The sequence below is a fragment of the Dreissena polymorpha genome, chromosome 1 (assembly GCF_020536995.1).
Source record: "Dreissena polymorpha isolate Duluth1 chromosome 1, UMN_Dpol_1.0, whole genome shotgun sequence".
Taxonomy (NCBI): domain Eukaryota; kingdom Metazoa; phylum Mollusca; class Bivalvia; order Myida; family Dreissenidae; genus Dreissena; species Dreissena polymorpha.
The window spans coordinates 59,159,403-59,175,664 of record NC_068355.1 but is presented as its reverse complement, the minus strand read 5'-3'; the positions used below and the strand labels follow the sequence as shown (position 1 = coordinate 59,175,664).

The 16,262-nt window shown below is 34.1% G+C and overlaps 1 protein-coding gene across 1 annotated transcript; it reads right to left on the bottom strand.

The window, feature by feature from the left end:
• Positions 1 to 7,945: 7,945 nt before the first annotated feature.
• Positions 7,946 to 12,475, bottom strand: LOC127882308 (uncharacterized). Its single transcript, XM_052430877.1, has 5 exons — positions 11,356 to 12,475; positions 10,379 to 10,641; positions 9,873 to 9,983; positions 9,079 to 9,207; positions 7,946 to 8,576 (listed from the first exon to the last, which is right to left on the bottom strand). The coding sequence occupies exons 1-5, from the start codon at positions 11,369 to 11,371 to the stop codon at positions 8,439 to 8,441; spliced, it is 657 nt and encodes a 218-aa protein (XP_052286837.1). The 5' UTR covers positions 11,372 to 12,475; the 3' UTR covers positions 7,946 to 8,438.
• Between the last annotated feature and the right edge of the window lie 3,787 nt (positions 12,476 to 16,262).

Genomic DNA, 16,262 nt, shown 5'->3' with positions numbered 1-16,262 from the left:
TTTTATCGTTCTGGTGGATATTTATTTATCCCCGACGAAGATAGTGGAGTTGACCGGTAACAAAGTGCGGTGCAAGCTAAAATAATACTTAATGTCGAAGTCGGCTGAAGATGCATACATTATCGAAGCAGACTACAAACCGCACCTTTAACTTTTAACCTTTATATCTCATATGTTAACTGATACACATCTAAGCAAAGAACAGATATAATCGTAAGATCTTCTTCGAACGTGTTACTGCTTTAGTTTATGATTCATAAAAATGCAATAAAGGCCTCAAAATATCATTTCCTGTTCACCGTTGGTTTACCAAGTTATTCACCATGCGATGATGAAATGTGATGCATTTGATAGGTAATCTTTCCGGTAAATGGATCACGGCCAAATTCCTTATTTAGTAATACATTAAAAATAATGCAGGTTTAGATACATGACATTTTTATGCATGAATACGCGAGTTGACACCATATTTCTCTTCAACATAGTAGGGTCTATATTTAACTTAAAAAGTAAAATTAGTTTGAAACGTGCTGTTACCGTTCTGAATATAATACGTATGTATTAGCTTAGTAAGTCTTAAGTTGAGCATCAGGCTTTTGTGTTCAAATACGTTTATGGATGACCCACAGGGAATGAATGTCTTTCCTTAAGTTGATCAGTAATTGTAAAATCTAGGGCATCACTTAATGTAAATGTCGCAGGCCACTTGCGAGTCTTCATATGACAATTTAACAGTTTCTTATAACATTATGAACGGGTCTCAGAGAGGACGGACCTTAGTGGCATTGCTGATCAAGGACGAAACTTTCCGCTTCAAGGATATTTTTTAGTTGAAGGAAGTATATTCTTGGCAAAATTCATTTAAGGCGGAAAGTGTTTCCACTAATAAGCCTGTGATGAGTGCACAGACATATGTGACGACACAATGCAAATGCATAAAGCACCGTTTTATGAGAGCGACACCAAATTGTATTCCGAAAATGTGTGCACGCTTAAACCAAGTTACGTAAAATTGAATTTTGTTTCTGGATTATGCATGTAGGTTGATTGTTAGGCGAACTTAGATGTACCTTTAATTATTTCCACATGAATCCAGTAATGAAAACATGTTGCAAGTATTCCGGGGACAACATATTTGTTTGATGATTTGTAAAATTGCATTTGATAAGGACTATGTAGAGTCCTTCGCCTTTTCCTAATTTTCGTCGCTATTATTGTTACCATCATCGTGATCATCCTCCTCCTAATGTTTATCATATTCATCGTCGCCTCGCAATCATCATAATCATCATCCTCCTCCTCCTCCTCATCATCATCATCATCCTCCTCCTCCTCCTCCTCATCATCATCATCCTCATCCTCATCCTCATCATCATCATCATCATCATCATCATCATCATCATCATCGTGATCATCCGTCGCCACATCATTTTCGCTTCATCGTTTTCAAACTTTTTCTTATCAATCATTATTCATCATCATCATCCTCGTCGCTAAAGCATTTATCATTATTATCACCATCGCCATTCGTAAATTGAAAAATGTTACTTGAGCAACACACAATAATTTAAGCTGTCGGTAACCCAGATACGTTTAACATTAACTGATGACAGGGAATAGACGAATTCATACTATTATTAACGTACCGATACGATAGGTAACACTTTAGCTAATGGTTCAATGTAAACATCAAATAGGAAGCTGGCAAACGTTGGGCTACCGAATTGCGGAACGTTTAATCAGACAAAACATCGTTTTATATAATGCTGGTTTTATACCTAAATATATAAGTCATTTTTAGTTTGATTTACATCAGATCAGGATAAAACGATAACCGTGAAATATTAGAAAACTACAGAAACCTTACTTAATAGGTCAAATAATATTGCGTTCGGAAAAAATCCGTATTATTCAAATATATTTTGCCCTGTTTTACGTTCGCTGAACATGCTTTTATGCCAACAGAAATGTGTAATTTTAATTTCATACACTAAGTACCCTTTAAACCGAACTGTATGTCGTGATCTATTTTTTAATTATACCTCACTTTTATTCAAAATGCTTATCTCCCATAGGCAATCGTTACATAGAAATACTGTCAGACCCAGCGGAAAAAATGTACTGTCCAAAATATACTGTCGCCCGCTAAAAAATTACTGTCACCCGTTACCTTAGCAATCACGTGCGGAATGGTAAAAAAATAAACTGTCCTATTCGCGCATGCGCAGTACGCAGTTTTGCATTTCCGACGTAATCTGACGTAAATTGTAAAAAATGGCAAGCATTATTGCCAGTTAACGATTTTATTGAATATTAAAGTTGTTCATGGTTCACATAAATCGTTCATTTTGAATAGTTTTTTTCGGTTTAATAAAATAAATATTACATGTTTGACAACATGACAGTAAATTTGTCAACTTTCGGGAAAATACTGTCAAGCTCGGCTTCGCCTCGGTTGACAGTATTTCCTCAAGTTGACAAATATACTGTCACCCTGTCAGACATGTAATATTTATATAATAAAGCATTTGGAAAACACTTTTTCGAATATAATGCGTATTTTAATACGTATGCCCAATGTGGTGGTGGCAGTGGTAGAAGTATTAGAAGTCATGCAGTTGCAGCAAACATCTGCAGAAGAAGAAGCACAAGCAGCAGAAGTAATGGTAGCACTAGTATCTGTAGAAGATATAGCATTGGCAAAGGCATTTTTTAGTATTATTATCGGTTAAACCGTTAATAACGGCAAAGAGGTAGTGTCCACTAGGTTTCACAATAAACTTTTAAGGAAATATGCCCCACCACCCGACAGTCACGTTAAAAAAAATCATTTTCCTACTTAGTTCAGATGCGTTAGATAGATCCCTATATATCATACAGTTTAACATACTAAATATGATAAATATGTGAGGATTTCTGCACGTTCTATACTAACTATAGGTTCAGAAAATAAATATGGTGTTTTACTGGACCTCAACTGAATCAGGAAGTATGAATGGGATTGTGTTTTAGACCTGTATTAAATTGGTTTTATTGGAGGTAGAGGATTTCCTTTTCCAACTGTACTAACTCTGCAGTCATACATGGACGATTCTTTTTAATAAGCCCCCTCCTCCAACCAGACCTCTGCTGGCTAAGAAGTCAATAAAAAGGAGGGATTGTCTACTTTACTGTCAACAGTACTTCGTGTAGGCTTGGTGTGATTGATGCAGGGCATTTAATGATGTACCTCTTCTAACTCTAGAGTAATACAGGGATACCCTTCGGGATTTTCCTTCCAAGCCTCTACCAACTCTTGAGCTGTACCATGATGGGATTTCCTACTAGACCTATACTAACTCTGAATCTTTATCATGAGGGGATTTCTTACTGAATCTCTACTAACTCTAAAGGTATAACATGACGGGATTTCCTACCAAAACTCTTCAAACTAATGAGTTACATCATTAGGGGATTTCAACTAAAACTCTGGAGCTTTACGGTAGTTATTTACCATGTGGGGATTTCCTACTAAACCTATAGTAACTCTTGAGCTATACCATGAACGGATTTCCTACTAAACCTCTACTAAATCTGGATCATTACCATGAGGGAATTTCCAACTAAACCACTTCTAACTCTTGAGCTTGACCATGAGGGGATTTCTACTAAACCACTACTAAATCTATGCCATGAGGGGATTTCCTTCTAAACCTCTACTAAATCTGGAGCTTTACCGTGAGAGGATTTCCTACTAAACCTCTACTAAATCTTGAGCTTTACTATGAGGGTGTTTCCTACTTAACCTCGGATAACTTGTTGAGCTTTACCATGAGGGCATTTCCTACTAAACCTCTACTAACTCTAGAGCTTTACCATTAGGGGATTTCCTACTAAACCTCTTGTAACTCTTGAGCTTTACCAATAAAGGGTTTTTCTACTAAACCTCTACTAACCCTGGAGCTATACCGTGAGGGGATTTCCTACTAAAACTCTACTAACTCTTGAGCTTTACAATGTGGGGATTTCCTACTAACATTTTACTAACTCTGGAGCTTTACCATGAAGGGATTTCCTACTAAACCTCTACTAACTCGTGAGCTTTGCCATGAGCAAATTTCATAATAAACCTCTACTAACTCTGGAGCTTTACCATAAGGGGATTTCCTACTAAACATCTACTTACTCTGAAGCTTGACCATTAGGGTCTTTTCTACTAAACCTCTACTAGCTATGAAGCTATACCATGAGGGCATTTTCTACTAAAACACGTCTACCTCTGCAGCTATACCATGGGAAGATTTTCTACACTAAACCTCTACTAACTTTGGAGCTATATCATGTGGGGATTTTATACTAAACCTCTACTCACTCTGGAGATATACCATGAGATGATTCCTACTTAAACACTTCTACCTCTAGAGCTATACCATGAGGGGATTTCCTACTAAACCTCTACTAACTCTTAATGTTTGCCATGAGGGCATTTTCTACTAAACCTCTACTTACTCTTGAGCCTTACCACGAGGTCATTTCCTACTAAACCTCTATTAACTCTGTAGCTTTTACATGAGTGGATTTTCTACTAAATTTAGAGCTTTTCCATGAGGGCATTTTCTACTAAACCTCTTCTAAGTCTGGAGCTATACAATTAGGGGATTTCCTACTTAACCACTACTTACTCTTCAGCTTTATCATGAGGGGATTTCCAGCTAAACCTCTATAAACTCCGGAGCTTTTCCATGAATGGATTTCCTACTTAACCTCTTCCATCTCTGGAACTTTTCCATGAGGGGATTTCCTACTTAACCACTATTAACTCGGGAGCTTTTCCATGAGTGGATTTCCTAAATAATCACTATTTACTCTGGAGCGATACCATGAGGGGATGTCCTACTACATGTAAACCTCTACTAACTCTTAAGCTATAGCATTAGGGGATGTCCTACAAAACTTCTACCAACTCGTAAGCTATAACATGGGGGATATCCTACTAAACCTTTACTAACTCTGGAGATTTACCAGGAGGGGATTTCCTACTAAACCTCTACTAACTCTGGAGCTATACCATGAGTGGTGTTCCTACTAAACCTCTACTAACTCTGGAGCAATACCATGTGGGGATTTCCTACTTAACTTCTACAAACACTTGAGCTATACAATGAGGGAATTTCCTACAAAGCGTCTACTTACTGTCAAGCAATACAATAGGGGGTGGATTTCCTACTTAACCTCTACTAACTCTGGAGTTATTCAAGATGGGGAGACACTATGGATGGACTTGAAAAATAATAAAAGTAACAAATTGTATTATGAAACAATTTAATTTGTATAATAAATCCTCCATCCCCTTAACATAATGATATAAAACAAAATAATTTCCGTCTGCTCTATTGCTAAAGACAGTTAATTGTATTATTAAACGACTACTTCTAAATCTCCAAAATTTAAAAGAAGAATCGTGAGTAACAAACGCATGTTATGTGAACTTAAATCTTTTCAAGTAGTATTTCCGATGTACATGTACAATATTTCGACATAACCTGTGAAATTCGAAATTGATTGACCTATAGTGCGTGTGATTACTACACGAAGTCTGGACAAAATCCCTAAAGATATACATTCATGCTTAATTTTGTCGTCACCCCCTTCCCTTACAAAATGTATAATAAAAACTAAATTGTGCCTACCTTCACCCCCTTATTCGCATCAAATTTTCAATCGGGCTAAATCGCATTTCAATTACCCCAATCCCTTTATTATACCACCTTCATCATACAGAGATTAGCATTCAAATATACGTACAGACACGGTGCAGGGGTTAGCAATCCAATTAAAAGACACATTACAGGAGTTAGCATGCCAATTTACAGAACAGTGCAAAGGCAAGCATGATCATATACATTTTACTCGGTGCAGGGTTTAGGATTCCACGTGACAGACACGGTGCATGGATTAAGATTTCAATTTATAGACACGGTGCATTGGTTAGGATTCCAATTTACTGACACGGTGCATGGTTTTCGATTGCCATTCACAAACACGTAGAGATTTAGGATTCCTATGTACAAACACGGTGCAGGACGTTAGCATTCCAATTTACAGACCTGATGCAGGGGTCAGCATTCCAAGTTGTAGCCGCCGTGCAGGGGTAGGATTTCCAAATTACAGACCCTGTGCAGGGGTGAGAATTCCAAATTACACACACTCAGTGCAGGAGTAAGAATAGTAAGAATTCCAAATTACTAGGATTCCAATTTACATACACTGTGCAGGAGCAAGGATTCCAATTATCGACACGGTACAAGGGTAAAAATTCAAAATTGTAGTACTCAAAATTTAAGAGACAGTATATGGGGTTAGGATTCCAATTTACATACGCGGTGCAGTGGTTAGGACTACAGTTCAAACAAATAAGTCAAATAAACAATATATGTTAATATATGTTATTAGTATTATTGGTTTTAGGTATTAACATGATCATGTCATTTTTTCCAAATTAAAGAATTATTACATTAGTATATTGCTGCTAAGAATCTGTTCTTTAACAGTTTTATATTTAATAGTTATAATATTGGGTAAAATGTCAACATGCCGGCTTCAATCGTCTTAATTTGTCCGCGTTAGAAATATAATCTTAACATTCTGAAAACATTTTGAAATCTGCAAGTTTTACATGCATGAATAATATGCTTTAAAATAAAAGCGCTGTAGGCGCTGAAGGCCTGGGGATAGATTTAGTGTGAAGAAGGGGTTAGGATTCCAATTTACAGAAACGAAGCAGGGGTTAGGATTCCTATTTACTGGCACGAAGCGACAACAGTTTAAGACTCAACTCTCAACATCAATACAATATGTCTGTCATGTTTATATGCGACACATTGTAAGCGCTTGAGCGTTTGTAATACAGGACTTTGCAAAAATAACTACCACAGTAGTGCACGACTACTTTCCAGCAGTGAAATCATGCCCTCATTTACACTGTTTTGCATTCCAGTTTGTGTTTGTGTATGTTTGATAAATAATAAGCTCATCACACATGTTGACACGTAATTTTGTTCTGTTTGTACCATCTCATTTTGTATCTCGAATCACTGCTTTGTGTTTATACAATCTTCGTAGATAATATTCTTAAATAAAATATCGGTTTATGTATGTGCACATTATATTTGATGCAAGATTCGATAGAGGTGGATGTTTGATGGCGGTCTCTTGGTTAAAATGTTCATCTTGACAAAATCTTCAGGAAAGTTTTGCATATGAGTAAAGTATGGTCACTAATGACGCCTCGTGGTCAAATCTTGTAATATCTGTGAAACCACTTTAAACGCTTTGCCAAACTTAGTTATATTTTTTATCTTGATAATAATTTGGGTAACAAATAAGGTCATGTGGTCAAATTAATGACATACAATCTAACCTCTTAAGAACAAAGGGTATAGTTGAAGAAATGCACTCTCATTACTGAGCAACATTAATTATTCAATCTTGATGAAACTCCAAGTGCCACAATGCTTATATTGGCAATATCTAGGCATGTATGCATGCTTATTTGAACTTGAGTCGCGAGAAGACGAACTCTTGTTCACCATGTCAAATAAGTGTAGTACCTGACAGCAGATGCTCACTCTAGGGCTATCATTTCCCTTTTTCTTTCATATTGTTGACATTGGTAGGTTATGTAATGTAGAGCGGTTAAATTATGGTTTAATCGCTTTCTTTTCAACATGTTTTCACATCACACACTTCAAAATATTTGAAGTTTTAGAGCCTTATTATTGGGTCTTGTTGGTAAGCCGAAACAAAAGTTTCCCGCTAAACCCTCGATATGTGATTTAACATTAATCCTCGCTCCCTCCCCATTTGATTAACACTAGATTGTTCATTGCAACAACATTTTTTTCCATTTTTTTATTAAATAAAAATAAAAATATAATAAACAGTATAAAGGCACACAATTAACAAACCTACATTTAAGAGCAATTAATAATATATACGTTCATTTCACAAACATGTTAGATGTCCAAATAAATATTATAAATATCATGCAATAATCTCAACAACACATTTGATTCAATAATAATACATTTACGGTAAAACTATTATACAACAATTAATATATTAATTAATTAAATAGCAGTCACAGTATAAGATAGAAATATGTAAACTTAGTATAAAAATATAACTATGTAACTTTCTGTGGCGAGTTATAAATGTTTAGAGTTTTTTAAGCATATGCATTTAAATAGTATGAACATCGTAATAAATAAACACAATTTATATACATAAAAATAAATTAATAAAAGTGAATCCATATCAATTAAAACATAAACATAACATGAAAAGATCAATTTAGAATACAAAATACTAGTACATGAGATCAAAATATAATGTCAAGAACAACAATCCGTTGCATTTGTGCACAATTATCATTTTAAGTAACTCTCCTTTTACACTTTTTAAAAGCATGTTCTCCATAACATTTTAATACCGTCTGCTGCACGCTCACTTTGTATGTACAATGACGCCAGAGTTTTTAGGACGTCGTATGTGTTTTCTGTAGTTACTGGGCTTGCGTGAAAACCTATATCAACCACCTAGAAAATGAATAATTGCAATAATTGCTCGCCCTATGATACATAAATACATAATGTTAAAATAATGAAATCAAAGCACATCAGTACTAATCTAAATTAGCTAGATGAATCACAGACACGTATGACTCTGCCGAACTTGTTTTAACACAGACAAAGAGTTTTCACCAATACTAGTGTGGTCCTTCACCGATTTATTTTTATAGACTAGTGTATTCAATAGTTGAATGACATCCTGAAATTGTTCATACCGGTAATTCGGCAAACTACCAATTTGACTACTTAACAATGTAAAGCATTGAGTAGAATATACATATTTGTATTTTTATTACCTGTAAGTATTGACTTTATGTTCACTTGTTATCCAAACTTTATTCAAGAGATTCTATTTTTTTAGATTAATGTTTATTTTTTGTTTATAGACAATTCACAATTTCCAACGTTTAAATATAAGGCAGTTATTCTTTGATAATAACATAATACTTCTATACAACACGACACTCACCAAGCTATCCAGAGCGTCCAGTGTCTGATATAGGTAGTTTCTAACAACCTTTTCTGGAACGAAGGACTCCATCTCGATACACCAAGGTTCGAATTCATAGTACATCTTGCGAATAGACACCAGCAACGTCTGTGCGGTAAATATAAGCGAATTTACATTATAAACGACGGGCAACAAAAGTTACACTAATTTTTAACACAAAATTATTGTGACGGCTTTTGTTTTTGGTTGTTGTCTTTGATTTTGTAGCACTGCGGCCTCTGATGCTGCTGATGATGATAGTGGTGGTTGTGTTAATGATGATTCTGTGGTATTGATAAAAGCGATTAAGGTTTGATAAAGCAATTCATGTAACGTATATAAAATTAAACAGCCAATTATATTTATAATAGAGAAAAAGAATGCTTGCTATCAGACGATTTAATTTCGAGAATTTATAATGAGTGGGGTTGACGTTTCCGAGTATAATTTTCAAAGAAAGTTCATATAATTGTTTTGTTGACTTTGTTTTTTTGGGGGGGTTAAATTGCATAAAAAGTTATTGGTTATGTCGCTGAGTGACATCACACGGACTTGTATTTGTGCAAGTAGTAAAAATATAGGTATGTGAGATTCTTCAAGCATAAGACATTTTGAACATTAAAAATCAAAGGAAAATAGTTAACAAGTTTTATACAAATGTGTTTCATATGTGTGGTGAAAATCGATGATATAGCTCAATAATCATATTTTGACTTAAATACAAATCAATACGCATTTTGTATCTAGAAATCCGGGAATCATGTGAAACGTGCCTGTGTTTCACACTGACGTGCGTGTTCCGTCGATTCTGGCGTTAACACCGGCCGTTGTTGTTGGACTTCTAATGTGTAAATGTTCTGCCTGGTAACGTTTGAACCGAGCGTCTGCAAATTATAAATAATTCCACAGTGTTGTTAAAGGCACGCGGTTTTATACATACTCTGTTACATGTGTACGTTCAAATTTGTATACCTGTATACGTATGCATTTCAACAATATAAGTTTAAATCTAAAAAATGAATTTAATATATTATTCCATTTAGACTACACATTAAACACAAAGACTATATGTTTCATTTTCAAATTAATGTATATATGCATGAGTGTTTTGGACAAACATCATCATTATTTGTTTTACTGAAGAACCAATAACTAAGTTTGAAATAAACGCAAAATTATAAAGGGGACATTATGAACATGATGAAATATATGTCCAACTGTCAATAGATATTAACATTATCAACAGCACACGAGATAGCACAATATAGAATAACCTTACCAGTTTGTTAAATTGTTCGTCAACCCTCATCTGTAGCCTCTCAATAGATAAGAACACGCCAGAAAGCTGCGATGCATTAATCGTTAAACTCAGGCTGGTCGTTGTTTGGGTCATTGTCGTTGACTCGGTGACCCTTTCTGACGTCTTACTGCTGACGTCACTTGACGAGAAACTATCGTCATACCTATATTGTTCTGTTGTCAAAGGGGCAGCTTGCAAACCCTGGTATGAAAACAGTCCACAAAGGACCACAACGTACTCATCTGAAAGATTCGATAAGCATTTTCAAAGCAATGAATAAAAACAATATGTTAATACATTTACGTTTATCAGTGATATTTCTTCATATTATCAATAAGACAACCAAACAAAATCGTATGTTATTGGAATGTTAAACTGTAATTATTGAATAGCCTGCATAGTCAATATATCTATCGATAGTCAGAAAAATCGCCCTATAAAAATATATTTCATGTGTTATTACGACAAATCAAATAACGCGCTCGTTTCGATCATTTCAATTTGTCTATTGAAACTGAATATACTTCGACTGACAATCGTTTCATTGTGAAATGCATTTTTGATGTTTTTCAGCAGTCCATATTTTATTTGTGAATACTCACCAAATCACGAAACTAAACACGCAAAATTTGTTTAGCAATATTTTCTAATTGTGGCACACATTCTAACATTACGTTCTTGTGCGTATTCTCATGAAATTAAAACTTTTGAATACTACGACTGCGAATTCTCTTTTACAATACGAAGCCTTAGAACGAGCAAATACAGGTCAAGATGAGATGATGTAATGCGTGCAATATTTATTTTAATTTTCAAAACAAGTTAAGCCCATCCCCTCACAATAAATTACTAAATTACCTTCCTGCTTACGTTTACATTAAGCAATTTAAAGAAATATTGTTCACTTTTTTACCAAGATGATTAAATCTCTGATACCAGTTTTAATATTAACTTACAAAATAGCTTCTTCATGGCTGATTTTTTTCGATCGTGATTTACTAGTATGTTTCGGTATTGCTTACTAACATTTAAATATATCAATCTTCAAAACATATCCATTTATACCAAGAGCGGTCAATATTATTAGGATCAATGGATTGTCCAATTCGTCATTTCTAGGAGAATCTCTGTAAACCATGGACGCAATTAAATTGTGTCGAATTCTCTAAAGCGACTCAAGAAATTATTGGGAAACCCGTTGCAGTTGAAAGCGATCGAGCCAACCAGAGCGTGCGAAACCTCCATCGCTGTAGTAAAAAGACTGGGGAAAACCAACATAGTGGTAGAGATACAAGCGGTGTTATGTAACAATTATTTGATTGTATAGGCCATGACCTTAGCACGTATATTGGACTGTTAACCCAGTGAACTAAGTTATCATGTTCGTGGTCTATATTTACAATCGCGTTTCATACATGTCCATCTGACACTTACGATGCACGCAGTTGTAAACGATCGTGGATTTCTTGACTTTCGTGATACTCTTTTTCGTCATACTATGAAGTTTTTTATTAATTCTGATTGACAATATAAACTTTTGCATGCAACATCACATCTTTAACAAAAAGGCCAATACATTTATTCGTTCCAATCGAATTCATCCATTGATGGCTTGTTCATTAGACGCGTTTCTCATCCAGTAATCAGTCAAGAAAAAACGTAAAGGTGTATTTGTTAATCTAAAGAAGAGTTTGTTACAACTTACATTACACAGAGCGTATTTGAATTTACATACATGTTATTCATGACTACCACAGTAAATTATTGTACATGCAGTATTTACCACTAGGTCGACTATCAGTTGTAATAAATACTGTCCATTGGACGAATAAAATAAACTTGGCGCGACGTCGACACCACTTCAATAGCCAATAGTTTCGCTAGAATAACTTATTTAAATAGTTGTGGTATTTTTATAGTTGATTTGAAGTTCATTTGTATGAAGACATTTGCCGCAATAAGTGCTACTTCTCAAGTGTACAATATGAGATACACTAATTAATCTCTTAGAACCGTATAGACGCCTTAATTCTGAGGAAAGTATGTTTAAGGATTGAACAAAACAATTCGATCGAAGTCCAGTGCGACTTAAAGCTGTTGATTTAATTGGTATATACTTTTGTATATTTTATAAGTGTCAATAGAAAATAAAAGTATGCAAGCCATTGTTCAAAAGGATGTAAAAGTCATTGCCTTCAAGTGGTGAATTAACGTTTAATTTTAATTATAAAGTTCAATTACATAGATCGTATTTGCACAGAAAGGACGAGGGCGTTTTCGTGTGTTTCCCTCTTAATTTGAACAGTTTAGTTTGCCTGTAGTATTTGTTTTCATAATATTTCAGTATTTGATATTAGCAACGCATATATAGCTCTTGAATTGTGTATGTATACATTTATATTCTATTGAATTATCGATACTTATATATCTATATACATAATGTCCAAGTATGCATATAATTGTATGCATTTCCTTTTTTTTACCATATTTGTATGCTAAAGACATTATGTCCCGATTTGTATTTTAATTAATAATGATAAGTTGTAAATATTGATGAATACAATTCAAACCCCTTAATAAAAGATTAATAGATAAAAAATCCGTCAGCTAAATGAATTATAATATAATACAACTTACTACTTTTCCCCCAAATTTTAAAGAAAAGTCGTTGGTTACAAAGGGCATGTTAAGTTACAATTACCAACTGTAGTCAGTCTCAAACTTTTTATTAAAAGTAAAAGGACTCACTTTAGTTAGTTTCGCATAGCAAGTTGTATTACTATAACTAATCACTCGTCATTATTTTAACGCCCGGAACCAGTACTTCATGCTAATATGACTGTACATCATGTTTTTATACATGTGTAATAATGAACAAATACGAAAGGTTGCAGTAACTATATATGATACTAAATAACATCAACATTTTTCAATCGATTAAGTGCTAAACATTTAAGGCTGTACGACGTTCAATTTGTATGACCTTAAAAGGTATTTCCAAACTTTGACAATACTTGTTTGTTGTTGATGTTTTATCAGGTGTCCTTGAAATGTATGGTATGTACCGTAATTACTCTATGTTTTTGGACACTCTAAGTTTTCAGACACCCCATTTTTTAGCAAAAAGAATTATTTTTCGTGACTCTTAATTTTCGGACACACAAGTTTTCGTCCATAATTAATGTCTCTACGTTTTCTGACAATATATTTTACAGCGCTATGTTACCGAATTTCGGTCCTGTTTTCGATATCTAATGACACTTCGATCATGGGGTTTAACAACCAGATTTCATAAAACATGGCAGGTGCATGCCTGAGGGCGACGGACCATTACATTTGCGTTATGGGGTAAATAACCTTGAAAACCGGTATTAAAGAATGGTTTCGCCCGATATAATAAGCGTTATGACAATTACCAGGGGTTGTGCCAATTAACAATTCAATTATCTACCGCAGTGGTACTACACATTCTCAGTTAAATAACTGTGACAAATACTAAACGCTTCAAAGTGTGATGCACCCTATTGCATGTTTTACGAACAATGGAAGGTGTCAGACAACAACTATCGGAAAGTAACAAACAAAGAATTCATAGTTTGCTTGTTTTTATTGCGTTAATTACAGGTTCATACTAGCAAGTATCGGTACATCACATGCTCAGCTTTGAACTCGTTGGTCAAAGTACAGCCTTGAAATTACGTGTAATGCAGTGCAAACAACAACAACAACAACAACTTTTATTAGCATATAAGCATAATAGAATGCTTTTTTGCCACAAAACAGAAAGTTACGCAGTGTATTTACTAATATATATACAATGATTTAAGAGAAGTTTACAAAAAGACAGTAAATACATTAGTAATCAATATAATTATATCTTCAATTATTACATGAGGAAATTGCAGAATTATTTACTTATACAAACATATTCAATGAAAAATCAAATAACATTGCTGGCTATAGTCTTGTAAGAGTTAACAATTATAACTGATTGTCTATATTATTACGAATTTCATTAGCGTTAAAAATATATTAATCGAGGTTTATAACATTTATAACTGTCATTTATACTATACGGCATTGTATTTTACAAGCGCGTACTATTACCGGTAGTCGTTGATACAATTTACGCTATTTTCGGACACTTCAATATTCGACTCTATGTTTTCGGACATCTGTATTTTGTGAATATTTTTCGTATCTAAATTTTCGGATACGAAAAAAATATAATTTAAGTGTCCGAAAACATAGAGTATTTACGGTAGTAAATGGAGTTCATTTTTCACAATATATACTAGTTTGATGTAATAGTCATATAGTTTACTAAATATTCCTATTGCCATACCAACAAATAAATAAATTTGTTATGAAACGGACCCATAACTGTTTTGTATGATGCAAATTTGTCTTTTTAAATAAAATTCATGTTCTTGTTGTCTTTAATTAAATTAATCGATCGCAATTTATTATCCGAACTAACAAACACAAAGGGTAGTGTTTCTTAATGTGTCAGTTTTCATAAATAATAAGTTCACCACATTTGTAAAAAATAATTTGTGTTTCTCATTTAATTTAGCGTTACCTTGAAAACAAATTGTTCTTATATTCTTTGAAAAATATCATTGAATATCATATTTTTTATACATGAGCACGTATCTAAAATTATTTAAAAACATCACATGCAATCATAAAAAAATGAAAACTTAATTTGTTTATATTGTTGTACATCCTATTCCATAAAATAGATTGTTTTTAAATTAAAGTGAAATAAAAACATATGTTTGGTGAAGGATTGAAGCTTTTTTGTATGATAGTCGTTTTATTCATCTAATAATATCTTTAATTGTAATTGGGGCGGACATTTCGACGGTCCTGTTTCACAAATATGATCAGTTAATGGAAAATATTAGAAATGGGTTCGAACAATGCAAAATATTTATTTACCACCCTGTTAAAATTGACACAACTTGCCAAGTAGAGAGTTGGTTAACTCATAGGTGTTCTTTTCCTGAACATTTTTATCAAAATACCCGGTAAAGAAACGCCCTTTCCACGCCCCTCTTCGACTGCCTTTGGAAGTGAATGAACGTTCAAACCTCTCCAAGAGATACATTTATGAATCAGTCTTAAAACTTAAATAGTCAGAATATGAAAGAAGGAAATATATTACTTGTTAAGAATTGGCTACCCAAACTATTTAATATATGGTCGAATCTTTAAAAAAAACGCACTCAATGTTACCACTTAATATAAGCCAGATACAATGTATAACCTATTTGAGATGAAAATAGGACATAAAGGTGAAATGTACACTCTCAAGACAAAAGTCGAAATAAAATCAGTTTGAGTCAATAGAACACATGTTTTCATAACTTTCACGAACTTTTGTACGCGTTATTATCTCACCCATATCTAGGCCAACTTTCCGTGCAGTATCGCGCCATGCGTTTCTTTTCATGTGTCGGTAAATATACGCCAAATGTTGCGGTTTCTGGTGAAATGGGATGGATACCCCCGGAAATCAGACAGTGGAAATCCACTGCTATTTATTGGGCTAGATTATCTAATATGCCTGACTGTAGAGTAAATAAACGAGTTGCACTTTGCACTGCATCTGCAGCAAATAGATCATGCAGGAACTGGGTTTACTATGTTGGTAATATGTTAAAAACTCGTGATGCACAACAATATTGTAGCATTAGTGTTTCAATTCCAAAGCATTCTATTGTCAATAAAGTTACCAGCAAGATGCAAGAAAAAATGGTTTCAGAATGGCTGGAATCTTTAAATTGTGCCACAGGCCCTTCTGGTCGTGGTGGTAATAAGTTGCATACGTATCGGCTGTTTAAAAATGATTACAAGA

Excerpts from the sequence above, each read along its gene's own strand:
- LOC127882308 (XM_052430877.1), bottom strand. Across the intron at positions 9,984-10,378 it reads ACGAACAATTTAACAAACTG|ACGCTCGGTTCAAACGTTAC; the intron begins GTAAGGTTATTC and ends TATAATTTGCAG. Across the intron at positions 9,208-9,872 it reads CACGTCAGTGTGAAACACAG|ACGTTGCTGGTGTCTATTCG; the intron begins GCACGTTTCACA and ends TTTACCGCACAG.